Source organism: Ursus americanus, chromosome 25, assembly GCF_024610735.1.
Source record: "Ursus americanus isolate L20-20 chromosome 25, mUrsAme1.1.p, whole genome shotgun sequence".
Lineage (NCBI taxonomy): Eukaryota > Metazoa > Chordata > Mammalia > Carnivora > Ursidae > Ursus > Ursus americanus.
In genome coordinates this window covers 12824467-12847403 of record NC_142151.1, presented here as the reverse complement: position 1 = coordinate 12847403, position 22937 = coordinate 12824467, and the positions used below count along the sequence as shown (strand labels likewise).

The window sequence follows — 22937 nt, the reverse complement described above, 5'->3', positions numbered from 1 at the left end:
AACCTGCCGCAAGTTGCCTTCTCAATGTTCCTAGGGTCTGAAGACTGAGAACAGACAGATGCTGTTCGGCGGGTTAAGGTTTCTTTCCTTTTGAGGGAAGAGCCTGGGCTCTGGGGCAAGAGGTCCCAGGTCCCCCTGGGTCCTCTATATGTCAGCTGCATGCCCTCAGGCAAATATTCTTTCTCTGTGAGGCTTAACTCCAGGCTTAGTGAAACACTCTTTTGTCTCAGATGAGAATAATGCCTCAGACTTGGCAGGGCTAATATGAAGATCAGCTGAGATGATAAGAACAAGCACCAGTCCCACGTCTGCGATAATGTGGGCTCACTAGATGGCACCCCTTGTGATCTGGTAATTATTCACAGACGTGTCTCAAAAAATCTGGAAACCATTTGCTTTGCTTCAACACTTTTGTATTTAAAGCTCCTATACAAGTTTCATGAAGTCACATTCATATGTATTGAAGATGTGTTTTCCCACTTGACATCATTTCGCATAGACTTTTCTAGTTCAGTCTCTCTCTCTCTCCTAGTTCACAGTTGTATCTTCAACCTCTTTCTATGGGATTCTTCCCTTTAGCATTTAAGCAGTGTCCAGTTTCTCCTGTTTTCTACACATACACACACCCATTGTCCCCATCTTTCCCTCCAGGTACTGCTCCTGGTTCTCTGGTCCCAGCATGGCCAAGCTTGGCTGAGGAGCTGTCCAACTCTGCTCTTGCCATTTCTCTCCCCTTCTACTGCTCACCTCCTCGTGGTCAAACCAGAGGGCAATGGTTGGTACTTGGGGACTCTGCCTTTCAGCAACATTCATCAGCAGCGCTCACTATCTGCCTCCTCCTAGAACATTTCACGGCTTCGGACGTTCCTACCTCTCCCGGTTTTCTTTCCACCTGCTCCAACCCTGCAACAGTAAGGCTCCCCAGGCTCTCACTAGTCTTTCTCCCCGGTAATCTTATCTACTCCCATGGCCCCCATCAGCCCATCGGTGCTAAAGCTACTCCAGCCAGGCATTTCTTCTCAACTTCAGAACCTTCGGTTATTTCCTAGATACTTCCCTCTTGCATGACATACAGATACCACACATTTAATGTGTGGAATGTAAAAGTCTTTACAACCCACATGCTGTTTCCTGGTACAGTGAATGCCCAGTTGCTCAGGCCAGAAACCCAGGAGTTCCTCTCTTTCTCTCATCCAACATCTAATTAGTCACCAAGGCTTTCAGACCCTGACTTCTAAATACTCCTGGAGTCATCTCCTCCTCCCTGCTTACCCGATCTTCCTTCAGGGCACCACCATTATTCCTGAATGCCAGCCAAGCCAACTGCCCACATCCACTCTTCACCTTTGCACTTTGTCACGCCAATCTCTGCTTAAAACGCTGAATGGGGGAGGGGGGCGCCTGGGTGACTCAGCCGTTAAGCGTCTGCCTTCGGCTCAGGTTATGATCCCAGGGTCCTGGGATCGAGCCCTGCATCGGGCTCCCTGCTTGGCGGGAAGCCTGCTTCTCCCTCTCCCATTCCCCTTGCTTGTGTTCCCTCTCTCGCTGGCTCTCTCTGTCAAATATATAAATAAAATCTTAAACAAAAACAGAAACAAAAACGCTGAATGGCTTCTACCTGTCTTTAAAATAACCTTTAGGGTCCTGAACATGATCTGCAAGGCCCTGCAGAACCTATTGAAGAAATAATAAGTGGCTCGGTGAATCGTTGCAAAGCCACAGGATATTCCTTTATATTTACATTCTCTAAGTCTGTTGAGCAAATCCCAGGCGGTGAGTGGCCTGGGCATTTACAGTTTTTATAATTATAAACAGGACTGCTAAGGGCATCTTTTCCTCCCCACCACTGGACTGCGTCCTTGGGATATCTTCTTCAGATGGTATTATCAGTGGAAGAGCCTGATCACTTTTAAGGTTCTTATGCCTTCCCTGTTCTGCAAAAGGCTGGGACCCACGCACAGTGTCATCTACAGGCCTACCCAGAGCCCCTCTCCTGGGGTTTCACAACGTTTAACTTCTCGAGTTCAGTAGTCTGAATGCAGAATTTTAACATTCCTAAAATTTGCATTTTTCAGGTGATGATTTACTATGTACATATCCTCATGTGAAGATTATCTGAAGTAACACTTTCTTAAATTTGCAAACTGTTCTCTTTCCTCTCTCTCTCTCTTCTGTTTTTATTCAGAGATTTTAGTTTCCTTTTGACCAATTCGTTAAAAAAAAAAAAGTGCAAGGGTGGAAGAGACACGTTTCAGATTTGTCATCAAATTCTCTCTGCTGGGTCCTTCCTGCCTGTGGTAGATGTTCAGGATAAAGTCCAAAGCCTCGGGTCATTCAGTTTCAGTGTAACTTCAGTGAGAATGCCAAGGCGGGCACTGGCCCAGGGAGGTCCCACTGGTGCCCATAACAGGCCCCTCCCATCAAGGGACTGCTTGGTTTTCCAATACTGTTCGACCTTATTTTCTGAAAATTCCATTCAATCCATTTTTGCAGGCTGATTAAATGACAGGCCTTTTTATTAAATACAGAGTGCCTCTGTAACCATAAACATAAGCTAGTCTTTCACTTAGGAACAAGTACTTGGGATTTAGCTTGATCTCTGTGTCTTAGGCACAGAGATCCTGAGAAAAAGGGAGCCGGTTGTGGGAAAATCTGAATATCGTCTTTAAGACAAGACAAACTCAGTTAGGAAAGAGATACCGTTAAGACAACCGCCGTTAGCTGGATGCAGAACATAAAGAGATATTACAGATGAACAAAAAAATAAGCTTCTGTGAAAATACAAATATTGTAAAATAAGTAGGTGCTTTATTAAAGGAAGTGTTGTATGTTTTACATGTTATAATATCACGCCATACGGCAGAGGGATCGGTCATCACCACCATTTCACAAATGGGAAAAGCGAAGTGCTAAGAAATTAAATGACCTTTCTGTAATTAACCCATCTAAGCATTTCTCTGATGTCTGTACACTTTTTTTTTTCTCTGTTCACAGAAAGAGAAGAAAGAGCCAACTCTGGTGTCCCAATCAAGGGTCATGCCTACTGCAACTCCCACACTTCAGGACTATAATTCCCCTCTGTGACCCATCCCCTCAGATTCTGCGACTTGATTCTAAAATAGCCAGTTGACCCAGCCACTCAACCCAGCAAATGCACCTACCGTTGCTTAATAGAAATGAATAAGCAAGTTGGTCCAAGGAGGAACTTTCTGAAGATAAAGATCAGCATTTTTCATTTAATCTTGGAAGGGAATTTTACTATATTTGAAGGTCATAAGCAAAGCATATTTCCAAAAACAAAGGTTTTGGTGTGTTGGAGAGAGAAGAAGTAATTCACAACATCACATTCTGGTATGTTAAATGACTGATTTACTTAGTAAACCCATCATACATTTTTTGCTGCATTGAACTGAAGGAACTTTGAAACTAGGCTTTTATTTTCCATTTTTTAGCATCAACAGAGAGTCTAACATGAATTAAACTGAAGACAACTTGTGGTTTTTGTTGCTGTTGTTCGTATAAAAAAAGCATACATAAATCCATCCCACGTTGATGTCTTACAATGACTGACTCTAAACAAGAGTGAGTATCAACGCTAACTTGTCTGTTCCTTCTTATCCACGTGTTTTCTCAAGTCTCAGAGTGGTCAAATAATCAAACACCCCTTTGACTTTAAATCATCCTAGACTATTTAAGGCAGCAACTGTCTAGTAGCTCCAAGAGTAGGTAAAATTATCCTGTACAGGTACAATTTTATAAAGTTACAGTTCCTTTACACTTACTCTTTAGCTTTGCAAATGTTATAAATGCACTATCTTATATCCTCTAACTGGGAGGATATTCCGAAGAAAATATCCCATTTATCTTCGGCCTTAAAATCTTCCGTTTGGAGATAATATAATTACGTAAAGCACATCGTGCATGTTCCCTGCTCTATTCTAGTAGTTAAAAATGGACAAGTCTTGTTCTGGAAATGGACGAGATAAGTGCAGTTTGTCAAATTGGCCAAAGAATGTGGAGTTCAGAGAGGCTACCATATTTGGACTTAAGACACATTAACATTTCAGGTAATTATAATTCACTGGGTCCCGTTCCCGCCTCTCTACATTTGAAGTGAGTTGTGTTGAGCAGAATGTTATTTCCATATACAGAGAGCATAATTCTGGGTGAGGCCAGGCAGGAAACAAGGCTGGGAGGAAGCTATAAACATCCATTCATGGTGACGGGGCAACCAGATACTTTTGTTTTATTCCAGCAGCCCCATGACTACTGCGAAGCTGCTGCTGATTCATCTTCGGCAGCCAAAAAGATTCAAAGAAAGACAGAAAAAAATTGGGTAAAGTATGAGTTTTACAAGGCATAGAGGTTGAAGGGGACCAGAGTATTTACTCATTGCCTATGGGGTAGGAGGTTCATGCTGAACACTGTTTCATGCTTGAAGTAGAGCTGAACTGTTAAGAGTGGAAAGGAGCTCAGGATCCACATGGTAAAAATCCCATTTTATGGAGGAGGAAAATAGGGGCCAATGAAGTACTGTGACCTGCGGAGGAGTCATGCAGAGAACCCGGGCCTTGGGAGAGCTACTACATCAAATGCTAACCCAGAATGCCCATGTCAGGAGAAACACTGGCAAATGTGACATTTGAGAGCTAAGGAAGATTTTCTATCCATACCTTGTATTGACCTAAGGAGAAGGCCGGCAGGTAGATCGTGCCTTCATTACCCTGCTACGTGGGTGGGGTAGCACGTAGTTCTACCGACCTTTTTCCTAATGAGAATGTCTTCCTAACGCCTTCTTAGCTCTGTTTCCAAACCCTCTGACAACACCCCTCTGTTTTGTGGCAAGTTTTCTTGCAGCCCCTACTAGCAGGTAGCACTTTGAAATTCTGGCCACGGCTTTCTGGTTGATGCCTTAATTAAATCACCCACAAGATACATTTCTCTTTATTGCCAGCTCAATGTAAGGGGGATAATGCTCCCATCTACTGTTGCTAGCTCTGGCCTGGCTCCGGCCTCAGAATTCCAGCTGCAGAATAGGACACGTCTTTTGGGATGTGGTGGTGTCACTTGGCCAAAATGAGTCTTAGTGCGTCCTATACACGAGCTCCTCATCTCGGCTCACCATTCTGGGCCTGAAGTACTATGATTTTACTCTCATTGATCGCGTTCTGGATTTCAATGTCTCCAATGAGGACTGTAGCAAGAACATTCTAACGAGGTCTCCTGTTTTTAGGGACCCTATGAGTCCACCCTCTGGCACCGATGGCCAAGGTCTGCTCCAAAGGGAGAGCTCCAATTCTGTTCTTCTCCTGATCAAAACCTGTCAGTGGTTGCCCACTACCTGCAAAATAAAATCCAAACTTCCTAACCTGGGCTTTAAGGGACTCACGTGTTGGGTCACAAGTCAATCAATATTTGTTGAGTGCCAACTGGATGCCATGCTGGAGACAAGTCAGCCTAACAAGACATAGCCCCTTGCCCAAAGGAGCTTCCTATCACATATAACATGGTGTGTGTGTGTGTGTGTGTGTGTGTGTGTGTGTGTGTGTGTGTAGCCACGTCAGAATTAGGGTATGCTCTGTGATAAAAGAGGAACAGCATCTAGCCCGGAACAGCATCTAGCCCAGGCTGAGGTGGGAAGAGGTGGAGGAGAGGAAGGCAGGGCAAAGTTAGGGAAGCAGGGATGGGACTCAGGGAAAGCTTTCCTGAAAAAGGTCAGTAGACCTTCAAATATGAAAAGGCAATCAGACAAGTCGGGCAGGGGTGATGGGTGAGGATGGACAGGGTTTCAAACAGAGGATCGAATTTGCATGGCCTTATCTGGGAACTCCATCTCCACACCAATTGATCTACAGTTCCTCTTTAGCACCTTTCCTTCCTCCGCCTTGGTTGCCTTTCCAAGCTTTCAAAATCTGGCTCCATGACCATACCCTGGAGCTTCTGTTTGACAATCCAGCCAGAAATCACCCCTGCTATCCCTGAACCTCCCTAGCCCATACTTCTGTACCTCGAGCATGGAGCGGCTCGGTAAATACTCACCGAACGAATTTCTACTGCTACTTAACGGGGGTCTAAGCACCTCATGACCAGCCCAGTGCACTGGCTTCATCTAGCCTCCCACCTCCTGCCTCTTCCCTTCATCAGATGGGCTATTTCACCATCATCCAAATGTACTAAGCTAATGTTGCTCCAGTGACCTGGAATGTTCTTCTCAGTTCCACATCCCATCCTTTGTGCCCCACACCAACTCTACTCCTTCTTTCATAAACCCCATTCTACCCTGTCCTCTCTCCTCTCCAGCTTCATTTTGCCCTTAGGTTCAATGCAATCGTCTCTCTCTAACAGGACCACGGGATCCTGTGCATCTTCCACATGGCCCATTCTGGCAGCGACCTGGACGACTGGGAAGCCGCTGCCTATCTTTGCTTCCAGCCTTGAGCAGAGAGAATCTGGTTTCTAAGTAAAGTGGACAGAGGTCACTAGGGAGAAAAATAAATCAGCAACAAAAAGGAGTACCTGAGATATGACAAGGGGGTTGCTTATAGACTCACAGAGGAAAGCCGGGCTAAGGGCTAAGTCAAATCCCACCAAAACACATCACTGTGTCTTCCCTTGTTTGCCTGACATGACTGGTTTTTCTGGAACACACTAAAAAGTGAAGAGCTCCTTTCCTCCAGAGAGGTGACTTTGCCCCTTTGAGTACACCTTTGTGCTTTCACGAGAACAGACAAGGTAAGTATTTCTGCATTAAGTTAAAAGGAACTATTTAGTTTCCTTTTAGGTTAGTTTCATTTACATATATGGTTGCTCTAGTTTTCTTATTCTGAGACTACAGAAAGTGTCAACGATTTGAGACAAAATGTTTCAGGTGTGTCTGGCTCCATTCTTTTGTAGAACCTTAAAAATGATCTGTTTTTCAAAGATAATAAATTTTCAAGTTTCAATAACATCTCTGCTTCTGGGGGAAACTTCCCTTTATCATTTCCTCATATAAACGGTCTGCTGCAATTGGGAAAAGCAGGGGAGATACTGTTCTATATCCTTATCTCACCCCCTGTGACGGTGATGTTTCCTCATGACGGTTAGTTTATTAACTTCTGGCAGGCCTCCAGGAGTAAATAAGGGTTGAACGTCGCTGGAACCATGCCAAGACCTTATGCAGGATCTTTGCCCTTTGTCAAGACAAAGAGAGTCTCTCCCGGACAAGTCACATTAAAATTGGCCACAATGAGACTCGAGAGAAGGATGGCCTGTTGGTATTTGAATTAACTGGCCCCTCAAGAGGCATAAACCCCAGACTGAAGGTCCCCTTTCACATATGGAGTTCCCAAATAACTATCTGCTAAATATCCATAATGTTTAAGAAATGAAATTAGAAAGTATAATTGAAGTCTTACCTAAGGTCAGCAACACACTCTGCAGGTACTAAAGCTCTTTACCGAATCGAATCTTCCCATGGAGTCTTAGGAGCCCTTATTTTGACAAAACTGCCTAGTTAGATGAACCCGAGAAGTTTTCCATGTGTACTTTTCAGGATCTCTATAAGCTACAAGATGCAATACTTCACAATTCAGTACTGCAAGGGGATCACCTGAAGCCCTCTGAGTTTATTTCTAAGCTTGCCTTAGCCCCTGGGATCTCCACCTCTTCCCCTCCTTACCTCCTGCTCCCTCAAGTCTCTTCTTCCCACTCCAGCTACCTTAGCAGGACTCATGCCCCTTCCTCTTCTGTCTTTGGTTTTCACTGAGCAGTTCACCACCTGTACTCACTCCTAAGCATCTTTCAAACGTTTCAGAATCAGGAGCAAGGCAGAGTGAAAGAGCTGGAATGCATTTTCTTCTTGATTTCATGGCCACAGCGAGATCCCTTAAGCTCCAGTGTCTGTAGGTCCTAAGTGGGTTCCTTCTCCCAACCTTCAAAGTTTCCCCTTCACCTGGAAACTCTTCCTCTTTTCCCCTCAAACTGACTTATGTCAGCAAGATCTTTCCTCTCTTAAGCTTAGGTCATTGTCTTTGTGCTCCTGGTGGCCTACTGTGGGGATTTCTTGGGCATGATGACTGCTGGCAAAGACCAACCAACGGCTAACAGATTGTCCCAGCTGAGCACGTGTCAGGGGTCCAGACTCTCACCTGAATGAGGAGATCGATAGCGAAAGTCCTCTTTGGTCAGCAGCAGGAGAGCTTTGCCATTCATTTCAAACGTGTTGCTGTCAATTGGCCTTAAAGAAAACTCGTTTTCAGCCCACTTGAGCCACTGGGCTACGTCATCCCTGCTCCAGTAAACTGGCTGCAAGCCTGTTGGAGAGAGAGCGAGGCAGAAAGAGAGAGAGAGAAAGAGAAAAAAAGAAGGTCTTGTCAGTTAGACAGTTGGAATAAAGGGAAAAGCTTTCCAAATGGTTAATAAAATTGAGTCTCCGCGTCTGAAGAGCCCTTATGTTCAACTCTGAATGTCAAGTTAAAGCTCAAGATTTGTTAAGTGCCAAAGTGTGGTATCCAATGAACTATTTACTTAGAGGTAAAATGAGAAGACAAATCCTTTCTTGTGTCTTCAGTGGACCCTAGGTCTTAGTGCCCTGCCCTTCCTTGCCCAGCTGCCTAGGCTGTCTTGATTCCAGGTATGCGCTAAAGCTGAGGCTCTTCAGTGGCCTGAAACGCCCAAGGGACTCAGAGTCATGGCAGATGTCAACGTGCTTTGGAGGGGACCTGAGAATCACAGCTGAGCCGACTGTCACCCACTGTCCTTTTGAAGTGAGAATGTTCCAGAGCTGGGCTTGACCTTCGAGAGCTGCCAAATAATGAAGTGTTCCCTGAAACTTCTTCCAGGAAGAACAATGCACTCAGCCTCTGGGAAACTATCAGGCTAGCCTCTGGGAATGAGAGGGCAAAGTAAGGATAAAAGGTCTTTTGCCTTTTTATTCTACTTTTTTGATGTTAGAACTTCCTGGCGGGGGTGGTACTTGGACTCTGCGTAGGACCAGAAGTGGGCCAAAGGGAGGGCTGCAGCTTAGGTTAAGAGGGTAGCTCAAGCTGGATCTTTCTGGATGCCTGACTGTGAGTCTATATTTTTATTTCATTTTGCTGTTATGGGAAATCTTTGATATTATCATTTAAGTGGTTTAGAACAGTGGTTCTCAAGGTGTGATCTGGGGATCACAAGAACTTTTCAGGGTGTCTACGAAGTCAAAACTGTTTTCCTAACAATATTAAGAGGTTATTGACCTTTTTTCACTCTCATTCATTCATGAGTATATAGTGGAATTTTCTAGAAGCTGCATATGTGATATTGCAGCAGATATGAGAACTCAGCCATCTTCTATGATGCCACATATTAAAGGGACTTGCAAAAATATAACACAAGGACACTTATCCCATTAACTTTTTTTTGTTTTGGAAGATATATTCATAAATATATACTTTTGCTAATATAAGCTTAGCTTACTATTTTTCAGTAAGTATTTTTTTAAATTCTCAGTTTTAATTCCAATATGGTAAATATAGATAGATATAATTCATATGAGTGAAGGTCTTTGGGGTCTTCGATAATTCTTAAGAGCTGAAAGCAATCCTGAGACCAAAATGAGAATGGATGGGTTGCAAGAAGCTAGATGCTTCACAGAGCTTCATTCTCTAAAACTATATTGCAGGAAGTAATAGTTCAAGCATAATGGAATCAGGGTTTGCTACGAGGAGCTTCAGTAAGTTCCTCCAGTAAGTTACTTAAACTTGCTAAGGAGACTCGGGTGTGCTATAAAAGTGCGCTTCAGCTTCATCATGGAAAGAGTCACCTCTTCATCCTTAAGCATCACAAAGAACTGTCTGGTCTACTTGGATGGGCTGCTTTTCCTCCCTAGTGGACCAGGGAATGAACAGCTCAATCCCTTGGAGAAGGTCCAGGGCCTCTGGGCATGACTACTGGCTCTGTCTTCCAGGTGGCTCCTTTGCAAAGTCTAGCTCTGAAGGATGGTAGCTGGCTTCCTTGAGCTCTGGGGAAGTCCTTTCTAAAGTAGGCTGTCGTGTGGGGCATCAGTAGGCTGGCCTAATCAGAGATGGGCATTTAAGAGTTCTTTTTCTTGTTTTGTATGTTCAATAATTTTACATGGAAAAAAAAGTGGCATCACAAAATAAGGATGTGTAGTATGCTACTGTTCTACGATCTTGAGAATAAAACACAGCTCAAAGTTCTGTTTCCGACTCTTACATGTGCCAAGAAGTAATGCCTATTAAAAACGGTCCTTGGGTACAGAAGGTGCCCCCACTCTTTCCAACGACCTTGAAAACACATTTCTGGAATCCCAACGAAATGGGAGTGGTAGTAAGGATGGCTCTGCACTTCAAAATCTCCACTTTTGAACCGGTAAAAAACCTTAACGTTTCCTTCCTATCGTCAGTGGTGTCACCTTCGCACAGGAACAGCACGGTGATTAGTGACTTGCTACTAGGCCCTTTCCCCTTCCTCTCCCTCACACGAACGGCGTGGGAACAACCAGACACTGGGGGCCAAGTGCGAGGTTCCGGTCAAGCTTGGCCTAGGAAGAAGCCGTGGTCGTAGGTGGACCACGAGAAGATGCTCAGGCAGAAACAGGAAAAACAACGGGGGAGCTTATTGGAGGTGTGAGTGCCGGAGCAAACACAGAACCGAGTCCCACTCGGCAGGGGCAATGAGAGTAAAACACAGAGGACTCACTGAACCGGAGGGAGGCGGGTGAGAAGGGGGTGGGGGACACAAGCAGTAATTTGAGGTTCTTTATATTCTATGGAAGAAAATACTCATGAGTAATCTTTTCCCTAAATACAAGAAGAGTCACACACTCCCAACAGCCCTGCTGGTGAAGGGCGACAGTTTCTCTTTTCACTTCCCATTAATGTCTCCCACAGCCCCGTCCCCGAAGCCAAGCGGAGCCACTGTGGAAACCCCCTCCCGGGGAACCAACAGGAGTGCTCTGGGCTGTGTGCAAAAGGGACCCATCGAGTCACGGGCAGTCCAGGGGATACCATGATAATCCTAGCAGGTTTACCAAAGTGACCCCAGCAGACCAAGCTGCCCGCTTGAGGCCACCCAGGACAGAGACACTACTCTTCCCTTAGCATAAAGAGAAGGTAGACACATTCACCGAGCTTCTGGAAAGAGGCTTGAGAAACTACAGCACTCAAAGTCAAGTCCTGCTGCTGTTTCCTCTTTAATTCACTAGAACGACTGAGGAAAAGGAAGCCCCCCTTCCTCGAACCTAACAGCCTTAAGGCCTGGGAGTTACAGCATCTAAATGGAATAGAGCCTTGGACCCAGAGGCAAGTCTAATTAGGACCATTTAATTTGCTTAATAGTCATTTATTAAGCATATCTATCATCCAGCACTCCTGTAAGCACTTTATAAATATAAGTTCATTTAACCGCATGCTCACAACAATCCCATGAGATCAGGGAACTCGGGCTCGGTGCATCGAAGGGATTTGCCCAAGGTCATATGGCCAGGGTAACAAGAGGGGCTGAGATGCAAACCCAGGCAGGCCGGTTTCAGAGTCTGTGCTCTTATCCCTCATGCTATGCTTATGCACACATTTCCCACCCAGAGTCAGAATTCAGATTGACTTTCAGCATCTATTAGGGATTCAGAAAAGACTGAGTGACCTGAATCCTCCCCATCCCAGACTTTGATCCTTGGAGGCTTTCTCAAGTTATCAACAGACTAAAAATACGGCAAAAAAATCTGTATATCCCTGGAGAAGTAGATTTATAAATGGGAAGAGAAGGGAGGTGTAGGTGGCCCTCTGCTTTGAACACATCCAGGAATAAAGTGCCGCCCTCACTGGCTACTCACTGCTCACGGGCTCTGGCCTTGACACTTGACGTGGCTCACAGCTGCTAGTGTAACAGAAGCCGCACGGGCAAGATGAGGGAGAAGGTATCAAACAGAACCGCCTTTACAGTTATATCCCGTGACTTTAACTCAGCAAAGCTGGATAATACAGATATTACTAATCATTAGTAAAAGGAAGAGAGAGACCATTGTTCTGCACCTCTGTTACACTACTCCCCGTGCACATCATAAACCCACGAGAGCCATACTAAGACCTGCATTTTTAATGTCAATTCATTTCAAAGCATATTGGAGAAGAATTTTATACAGAAGAAATGAACTGCTGTGATTAAGAAAAATTCCTAAGAATTCTACTGTGTTTTTTTTTTCCAAGTGGGTCAAGTGAAATTCATGGTGTCATACCCCTCAATGACACACCCAGGCCCTAAATTTCCTTCTAATATTTCTTCCATTCCATGGTCAAAGCAGCAGCCACTTTCATCAGTACATTCTTAGCCTGATTTCAAGCTTTCTGAGTTATGTTTGGATTAGTGATGACAAGCGCACTAGGAGTCAGGAACCTGGATTTAACCCCCACAGCTCCCATTAGTTAACAGCTGATTTGAGGCAGTTTCTCTCTGGCTCAGTGGCTTCCTCTGTAAAATGAGGGGCTTAGAGTACGTGATCTCTATTCCTTTCTGGGTTTAACATAGTCAACATCCTCCCACTTCATCTGAATCCGAAAAATCAAAGAATACAAACAGCCAGGACCTTTTTTCTACCGAACTACTCCCTGCTCACGATGATGACCCTGAGATTTTGTAACTTCCTGGATGATCTTCTGAGTCTCGGAAAACAGATTAAGTTATTTTAAGTAGAGTGCGGTGCTTAAGAGGGTTTTCGTCTATTCTGATTCTTGGAAAAGTTATAAACCGGCTAAAGCAATAATAAACACGACATTTTGACTAGGTGCTTTCACATAGATGACCTCACGTGATTCTCTCAAAAGCTCCGTGAAATCCATCATGTTCTCATTTCAGTTTAACAAGGAGGAAACGGGGGCTCGGAGTCACGAGATGATGGCACTGGTTTGAACGATACTCAGTTCAAGGTCTTTTGCTACAATATACATTCATCAAAACACCCTTTGTCCCAAACTCTCTGTGTAAATGGGATTTTGATGCAGATTCTGCGGCTTACAGGATAGCATTGTAAAAGAGAAGAAGACACCCCAGAGATGATCTAGGCCAACTCCCACCCATCTTTACTCATTAGGAAACTGAAGCCGGGACAAGTCAAGAGGCTGAACCACGATGAAGCTGGCCCAGGTTCCTTGTTTCCAGCCTCCCATGCGGTGTCATAACTTGACTCAATGACACAGAACACTTCTGCAACCCTTGACATGAATGAGGAAAGTTATCACTTCCTTGCTTAGTCATCCTGCCTTCAGATTAAATGTCCTAAACTGGTCCAAACAGAACTTCTCTGCTGCAGTTTTTAGACCCTCACCAACCCGCCCACCTCCTCCAGAGAGCAGAGTCAGCTCCCATCCCTAAACATAGTACCGGGGGCAGGACCAGAACCTTTCTTCCTCTGGACAATACACGTCTACTGATAACAGCAGCTAACAATCACCGGGCACTTAGACTGAATATTTTCTACAAAGATTCTTATTCTCATTTTATAGATGAGCAAAAACTGCGGCACACATAACCGGACATGGTGGCGCTAGGATTCAAACCCAGATGGTCTGGCTCCACAGTCCCAACTCTTAAAACGCTGCCACACTCCTTCTCAAGTACCTCATAGTAACAGCAAATCCTTACAAGAGCTTACTGTGTGCCAGGCACTGTTCCCAGTGCTCTCTGCACAGAACTCACGGAATCCCTAGAGCAATACTATACGACAGAAACAATCACTAGCTCAACTTACAAAGGAGAAAACTGGAACACAGGGATGTGAACTGACTCGGCCAAAGTCACACAGCCAGGAAACGGACAAGCCAGCTGGCTTGGCTCAAAGTCCATATTACTAACCACCTACCTCTCTGTCTAAGCTTACCCAGTGTTTTGGCAGGATATCAAATTAAAGTCCTGATTTAAAAAAGAGCGAGGGAACCGTTTCAGTGGTTGTGTGAATTTCCACAGTGGATATGCAGGCACTGAGCACCGGCATATTATTTCCCAGCTGTGTGACCTCAGACAAGTTACTCAACCTCTCTGTATCTCACTTGCCTCAACCGAAAAATGGGGACAATTTTCAACCCATGAGTAAGTATCACTGAAACCCGGATGATGTGCTCATCAGATGTGAAGAGGCCATAACTAGTATCTAATAAATATTAGCTACTCTTTCTACTGTTGTCATTTTTACTTGCCCTTCCTGGCACATACATAGCTGGTGTTTGGAACCCAACCATACGGATGCATGTCAATCAATATTAGATTTCATCTTGTTATTTTTTATCATCATTCCAGCGCCCTGCAGTCTCTCCAGACTGGGTTCTATTTCTAGTAACAACCATACTTTACAGCGTCATGTCATTTGCAGCTTTGATAAGCATTCTTCACCCTCAACGGGTTCCTGACAAAATGCTGATGAGGTGAGGGCTGGGATGGGAGCACTCCGGCGACCTACCAGCCACCTCCTTGCAGATGGGTGCTGATCAAGTTATTGGCACCTTTTGGGCACAAGTGTTCAAAGATCAACCCATGTAAATACTCTGGTAGTTGGATTACATTTTTCAAGCTCTGCCGAAAAGACACCCATCTAAAATTCAATGAAATGCTTTCTCCATGTCCATAAATATGTAACTACAGCCTTACTGAGGAGGCTAGAGGGAGAAGACAAGGAGCGGGTGCTTGGCTCTGAAGGGACAACTCGCTCCTAAGTGCTCACAACATGTATGTTTCAAAATCTGTCCTGAATTTCATCTGGAAGTCGGATCCCGCTCGCTGTTTTTAGTCTGTGCCTACACTCTCTTTTCCTTTTCGATTCTGAATGATCAGGTGAACAGTGGTTCACATTCTTTCTTTCGGTACCTCTTCCAGTTCCTACGACCCTCAGGGATCGCCGTAGTGGCCTGCAGTGAGCTCACCCTTGTAAGTTCTGCATTCTCCCATGTTGTTTGTCTGGGCCAAGGGCCTTGAATTTATTTAGAACCACTCAGATTCACTTTTACATCAATTCTCCCATCTTGGGCTTTAATTCCCTTATGTCAGTGTTTGCAATACTTGTTTCAGTCTGACAATCATCCTCCTTGATGCAAGAGAGAGAAGAAAGGGAGAAGTGGAATAGTTTGGTTTTCTCTTTGCCACTTGTCAATGTCACTCCATCCGCCCCAATCAGCGTGCTGATACTGTGCTTATTCTTTTCTTTTAAAGATTTATTTATTTGAGAGAGAGAGTGAGAGAGAATGGGGGGGAAGGGCAGAGGAAGAGAGAGAATCTCAAGTAGGCTCCCTGCTGAGCACAGAGCCCAATGTGGGGCTCAATCCCATGACCCTGAGATCATGACCTGAGCCAAAACCAAGAGTCGGATCCTTAATGGACTGAGCCACCCAGGAGCCCTGATACTGTCCTTATTCCTAAACCACCTACGACACTCACTGTTTCCTCAAGCAGCTTCCACAGTGAATTTTCAGCTCACTTAGTTATTAGCCTTCTAGGTCTAAATGTGGCTCTTGTACATTTTTCTTTTCATTAAGTTTTTCTTCCATCTACAATACACATCTTCTTAAAATTTGAGCTTATTAGGCGGGCAGATAAACTGGCATGATCTTTCTAGCAAACAACTTGGTGGTAATTTAAGAGCCCTGTAAATGTTAACTTCTGAGAATCTACCTTAAAAAAGCAACTTAGGATTTAGAGAAATCGTTCATGCACAAAGATGTTCATTGCAGTGTTATTTTTACTTAAATAAAATAAAAAGGACTACTTAAGCAAACCATGGACAATATCTCTGATAGAAAATTATGCAGCCCATCACAAAATATTTATAAAGAGTACCTATTCCTATGCAAGAACACCAATAGCATGTGCATGTATGTATGATAATCTCAAACAATGCACAGAAAAATATCACCAGGAAACATAAAGATATTATTTTTTTTTAAGATTTTATTTATTTATTTGAGAGAGAGAGAGAGCAGAGCATGAGAGAGAACACGAGCAGGGGGGAAACGCAGAGTGAGACGGAGAAGCAGACTCCCCGCTGAGCAGGGAGCCCGACATGGGGCTCGATCCCAGGACCCTGGGGTCATGACCTGAGCCGAAGGCAGACGTTTAACCGACTGAGCCACCTAAGCGCCCCAGGAAACATAAAAATATTAGTAGCCAACTGTCACTCTGTGGAATTACAGGTGATGCTTACTGTCTCCTTTTTACTTTTTATTTCCCAATTCTTTATATTAAGCACACATTAATTTTATATTTTAAAAAAACCTATTTAAAATTTGAGTTCCCCGAGAATGTCTCCAATACAGCCTCATCAACTTCTTCAGTTGCCTTCCTCCCCTCTTGTCCCAGTAAGTGCCCTGTGCAGCTCATATGTCAGAAGTTCATTTTCTTTTTCTTTCTCTTTTTTTCAAGATTGATTTATTTGAGAGAGAGCAGAGGGAGAGGCAGAGAGAGAATTTCAAGCAGACTCCCCACTGAGCATAGAGCCTGATGTGACATGATGTGAGATCACGACCTGAGCCGAAATCAAGAGTCAGACGCTTCGCCACTGAGCCACCCAGGCTCAGAACCAGAACCGACTGAGTCACATAGGCGCCCCCAGAAGTTCACTTTCAAAAGCACCCTGACTCTTCTGACTTGCATGTGAGCACTGTGGATCAGGAGACCACAGGTACTTCTCCTCTGAATGTCTGAAAACACACCTGATCATGTCTTGCATTTCCTTTTCCAACACTGGGATGATGTTTTCATTCTCACCAGAAGTTTCCATCATTTCTACTCTGCCAAACGATTCTTTGTTCGTCAGACCTGAGGCCAGATTCATAGCGCCCCTCATTGTTTCTTCCACCTTCTGAGAGATAAAACTGCTAATTGTTAGGTGCATCTGTTAAGAATTAAAACATGCATGCATGGAGCTGATGGGGATTGCTCAGTGCTTCTCACATCACGCTTGGCACGCAACGGTTCCCCAGTGACGGCAGACTGCACAAAGATCCCCAATCCACCTGTAGGCCAGCTCTGGAGCCTGCAACTGCCACCCCTCTCCCACCCGCCACCATTCTCATCAGGTCGGCGACGTCAGCTTTGTACAGTTCCTTGCTATCGCCATACGCTGCCACATCCGTGGCATCCCACAACTATTCTATGCGGGAGTTACGCCTGGCACAAGTGCACCTGCTGACAGATGGAAGCTCAGAGACATAGAGGGACTTTCTCAAGGTCACAATGGGCGTAGGACCAGAAGTCCAGCCCCAGGGTTTCTGTATCAGTCCAGTGAACTTCGTCTGGGTCAAAAGATGTAATAATGGATATAAAAATCCCTTGCGCTCTGCAATGCACAGTAACAATGCAAGGGCATTAGGGATAATTAATCAAAACCTCAACTTCTCATGGCAGGTTTGATTTAGCTGTAGATCCAGAACTTCGAGCAGTGCCCAGAGGGCCCCCTCTGCCCTCTGCAAAGGCAGTTGTGGCAGGCAGGGTTTACCTTAGAATAAACCCTCCAAAGTAAAACCAAGAATCATCACAGCCCTCCAAGCTGCTTCCCAGAGCACTTTCCAGGAGCCTTTTCTGACTCCCCTCCCTCCCTGACGGCCAGTCCTCCAGGCTCCCAAACTGGTCTTGATCTTGGAGGTAATTCTGACAAGCCCGACATCCTCATTTCTCTGGGTCTGCCTTTCACCTTGGAGTTGCTATTTGACCAAAACTGCTTTCAGCACACAAATTCTGTCACTAGGGAATTAGAAGTTCCAAAACATTTACTATTTTTGTCCTCAAGGTTACCCTGTTTCTCAGCACTGAGTATTCGAGTAGAGGTTAGAAGGTTCTACTTAACGTCTTTTGGCCCAAATCCCAAGAGCAAGAATACTATACGTTCATGTTTAGATCCAAAGTCATATTTGATTCCCTTGAACATTTTTTCTCATAGACTTCATTTTGTGGAGTTTTTTTGGCTTTCACTCAGTTTTATCCACAAAAGAGGTTATCAGCAAACCTGTTGACGGCAAAACTGGCCCAGAGCCCCACTCATCCTCACAAACATGACTTAAGAGGCCTTGCCCTTTCTGCTTTTGGGCAGCAAGCCCAACATGGTGAGAGGCATGGAATATTTTGGATAAAAACTTGGGTTTTGGACTCAGTCCTACATTCAAATACTGGTCCTCCACCTAGTAGCTCAATGGTTTTGGGTAAGTTACATCTCTGAACCTGTTTCCCCAGAAGTGAAATGAGGCCAAGAACAGTATTCATCTCCTTGGACAAATCTGAGTATGAAACGAGATAATCCATATAAAGACTGGTCTGGTACACGGAAAGGGCTCAGTGCATGCTGGGGGGCTGGGTAGGACCGAGACTGGATAGATTAGCTGTACTTTGCCACACCACTCCAGGAGACTGAAGTATTTTCTGCAGCTCACCGGGGCTTCAGAAACTACAGCAAGGGTTCTCGCAGGCTGTGTGAAGGCTATGGCAGGAGCTGTGGGGCCAGCACAGAGCTTCAAGGAGGGGACCGGCATCATCAGTGTGCATCGCAGGTTGGGAAAATGGCTTGGGAAGAGATGTAGAGGAGGGACTGGAACAGATGAGAGACTGGAGAAGAAAGGTGAGATTAGGGGCCCACTTAGGTCCTGGACTAGGGTGAAGCAAGTGAAGCACTCACTTCAGGTGCAGAATTTAAGGCAGTCCCCCAAACTTAGTAAGTATGAAAAATAATAACATAGATTTTGGGGTAAATAATAATATTTGAATGCATTATTGAAAAAATCAGAATGAATGCAAAAAATCCACGATGAACAAAATATCAACATTTTAACTAAAGGTCTATTGAAAAGAGAGATGACTGAGTGGGTAGTGACAATGGAGAGGGGGCACAGATTAGAGCCATACTTCTTACGTTTCAGAGATAACGGACCCCTCTGAGAGTTCAGTGAGAGCTACAGACCCTCTTTCGAAATGCACAGGCACATGCACCCAAATATTTGCCCGCAATTTTGAAATTTATAGACTACCTCAAGTTTATCTAGGGACCCTTGGAGAATCGGGTTAGTATTTTTCAGCCTCGCGTGTGCAAACGGGCCTGACGATAGGTACTGGCAATTCAGGTAAGAACCAATTTAGGTGTGAGAAGAGAAACACACATACATCGCTCCTGATATCTTGGGGAGGAAAGAGAAGAGAGGCAGGAAGGATGCCCTGGTCTCACTCCGAAGTGTGTGTGTGTGTGGGGGGGGGGCAATGGAATGAGGAAAGGCAACTCTGGGGGGGGGGTCACTTCCTTACGAAATGCACACGCCTGACCTTGAATATGGAATGCCCCTTCCTCAGGTATTTTATTTTATTTTAATTTTTTTAAAAGATTTTATTTATTTATTAGACAGAGATAGAGACAGCCAGCGAGAGAGGGAACACAAGCAGGGGGAGTGGGAGAGGAAGAAGCAGGCTCATAGCGCAGGAGCCTGATGTGGGGCTCGATCCCAGAACGCTGGGATCACGCCCTGAGCTGAAGGCAGACGCTTAACCGCTGTGCCACCCAGGCGCCCCTCCTCAGGTATTTTAGAAACTATTGCTAACATACTGCAAGTTTTTATGCATACTGGTGAAGAGTAATCATTGCGAATTATCTTAATTTATGAACAGTGAGGCACCTGGGATAGCAGAGACTCTATTGAAGAAGAGATGTGATTGAAAGAAGGATTTCTGCAGGAAAGAGACAATTAAGGGCAGCATTCCTCACACTGCCGGGCAGAAAGATACACTTTATTTTCAATTTTGCTGATATTTATGTACCTGAGTCTATTTTTAAGAGGAAAAAATGTGAGAACATAGATATTAAGAGTTGAAGTGCTCCTCAAATAGATTTGGGGGCAGACTGGAACTGCCGGGAAAAGCTGGTGCAAGAAGGCCTTCTCCTCGGCAGTGGAAACGGGGGCGTGCGGAGAACAGAAGGACCTCGTTGGATTTGCATGACCCACACAGCACAGATGACCTACTGCGGGTGTCTGAATAAAGAAGAATGCATATCCTTTCTCTCCCGCTCCTGCTCTTCTAAACCACACAGGATCATCTCTTGTGCAGGCCACAGTCCACAGAGCATTCCTTTGCAAAGTGTAACAAGAGCAGAACTCATTCTCATTCCGGACAGGGCCTGATCTGCCCCATCACTGGCATGGGAGAGGCTTTCCTTTGTGCGGTCAGCTGCGCCTGGTCCCTTCCCGCCCGGGTTCTCTTTATTCCAAGGAAACTTAAACAAGCAGGCTGCCTTTTCTCAGGATGGAGACAGTCCCTATTATCCCTGAGTCCTGTGGGGTGAACAGGAGGCTGGGAGGGAGGGGGCCAGGGGAGGGGAGGAGCCAGGAAAGGGGAGCCTGAAAGAAGTGTTTAACTTTAACAACACTCACTCCACAGGCCTCAGAAAACACATCCTCCGCCCAAAAGGCAGATGTGACCAGGGTTCAAGCCACCTAACGCACTTGTAAGACAAAGCTTTTCTGGAAAATGTCCTCTTTTAAGGGGAACTCTCCCTCTCCCTCCCCCTCCCCCCTTTCTTCCTTTGCCTCTTCCCTGACACTTTGGAGAGTGATTCGGAGTGTTTCACAGGCCCCACTGGCTGCCTTTTGGGGCCCCATCAGCTCTCCTTCACCAGGCTGCCTGAGCCGAAGCTGAAAGGGCATGAGGAGGGGCAGCCTGACAGGGCAACAGAGGCAGGAGGAAATCATGTCAACTGCATTGCGGGCACCTCGGGAAACGACAAAAATCAAACTTGGGAAAGCCGCTTCTATTTAAAGAGAACGGTGTAGCGTTTGTGTGCGTGTCCGTGAGTGTGTGTGTGTGTACATGCGTGTCACAGCCTCCTCCCCACTTCTCCTCCCCTTGTTGCTTCTGTGCTGAGGACCGACGCAGGGAAATGGCTGTTGCACACTGATCCATTAAAAAAGCAGTAATCTTTCTTCTCACCAGCTAAATTCCCTGGTACCTGAGTTGTGAAGGTTACTAATCCCCTGGTTTTCAGGGCTTACCATGGTCACTGGGGAGTCAGGAAAATGAAAAAACACAGCAAAAGCAACCCCACGCCGCCGTCCAGAACAGCAGACACGCTCCGTGGCCAAAGGGAGTCTCTCTCCTGCTGCCACATATCCTTCTCTTTGGCTCAGTCGTCTGTCTTGTCCGCAGTTGTGGATTACTCCCTTCTTTGGATGAAGGCATGAAGAGGAAGGGGAGGCTGGTGGAGGGAATACCCTATCTCAATATAACCCGTTTACACCTGGGCTCGGCTGGGCAGTCAGAGGAGGCCATCAGAGCATGAGCGAGAGGACCCTCGCGTCTGAAGGACAGTGGGGGTCTGGAGCAGCCAGGAGGCAGAACGGTAGAGGCTCCGAAGGGAAGGAGATTTTGTTCACTTCCACCTACCGATGTTTATGAGGTATGACTTTCAGAGGGACTTCCACTGCTGCGCTGGGAAAGGGGTGAGCGTTTACAACACAGACAGATGTGAGCGCCCTGACTTCTGCTGACACGGCTGCGTCTGTTAACTTTGGCTCGAGCAAAACAGCTGAGCGGAATGAGCGGTGCATCCCTGATGGCCCAAGTACTGTTCATTCACACAGCGCACGGACGCTCCGCCGAGGCCGGGCAGAGCGTGAGCCGGTGAGGCCTGCAGTGGGGGGGCACGCTGACCTCCTATTGTCCTGCTACTTAGAAAGCATGCCGTCTACTTCTGTGTCTTGGCAAGAACTGCTCATTTGCTGGAAACGTTACAATTTGCCTTTAGCTCCTTTATTATAAAATAAAATTCAAATCCTGTGTCTGTTGCCCACGGGCACAGCAACTGTAGGGGGTTCGGTGGTGTCCCCCCAAAAGGTATGTCCATGTCATAATCCCTGGAACCTGCCAATGTGACCTTATTTTTAAAAAGATCTTTGCAGATATCATTGAGTTAAGGATCTCGAGATGAGATCATCCTGGATTATTCGGGTGGGACCTAAGTCTAATGACAAGTGTCATTATGAGAGAACATGGGGGCGAGGGGGGGGGCACAGAAGAGAAGGCCGTGTGAACACAGAGGCAGAGCCTGGAGTGATACAGACAGGAGTCTGTTTGGTTTCCTTCCTCACAAGCTCCTAATACCCACATGCTGAGATTTCCCTGTCTCTCTTCAATATTTGTCACTTCCTCTTGAATTCTCAAAAATCACTCTTATTTCTTTTGGCTCTTAAAAAACTTTCCGGTTTTCCACCTTCTGTTTCTCTTAAACATTGCCTTTTGTATATCTTATTCCTACTAGTTTGCTCTTCATTTCTGAAGTGATTTTTCTTTCGTTTTTAATTTCTTTCATTTTAACTTTTTTTTCATTTAGTTTCCTGAGTTCTGGCATTTCATTTCTAAGTTTTCCTAATTCTAATTCATATTGTTCCCCTCCCCCCCATATTTTATGTCATTTTCTTTTCTTTTTTTCTTTTTTTTAAAAGATTTTATTTATTTATTTGACAGAGATAGAGACAGCCAGCGAGAGAGGGAACACAAGCAGGGGGAGTGGGAGAGGAAGAAGCAGGCTCATAGCGGAAGAGCCTGATGTGGGGCTCGATCCCACAACGCCAGGATCACGCCCTGAGCCGAAGGCAGACACTTAACCGCTGTGCCACCCAGGCGCCCCTATGTCATTTTCTTAACAAATTTCAGCTCATCTGGATGGCGGGTTACAGCTCCGGATGGTTCTGAAGCATGGCTCTTTGACATGCTCTCTTCAGGAGTCCTATTCTGCTTCTTAACTTTCATCTGATAAAAACCTTGTGTGGGATTTGACCTCACTACTTCTCTGTTGCTCGTTTTCATGTGAAATGAGCGTTCCTGACCTTTTAGAACAAGGCGTGTTCCAACTTGACAAAGCTCTCTCTTCTGTTGTGTTGCTGCGTGTTCAAATATACGGCAGCTGGTTGGTGGAAATTTCCTTCTTCTGTCTCCTTTCGGGGACC

At 45.4% G+C, this 22937-nt stretch overlaps 1 protein-coding gene across 4 annotated transcripts in view; it reads right to left on the bottom strand.

Annotated features, from left to right (window-relative positions):
- Positions 1-22937, bottom strand: part of ETV6 (ETS variant transcription factor 6) — a 235683-nt gene that overhangs the window by 42024 nt on the left and 170722 nt on the right. For all 4 annotated transcript variants that reach the window (XM_087855641.1, XM_045781500.2, XM_045781501.2 and 1 more), the window contains one exon: positions 8130-8294. In XM_087855641.1, coding sequence (XP_087711767.1) covers positions 8130-8193 — 64 coding nt within the window. In that variant the 5' untranslated portion in view covers positions 8194-8294. The remainder of the gene's footprint in view (positions 1-8129; positions 8295-22937) is intronic.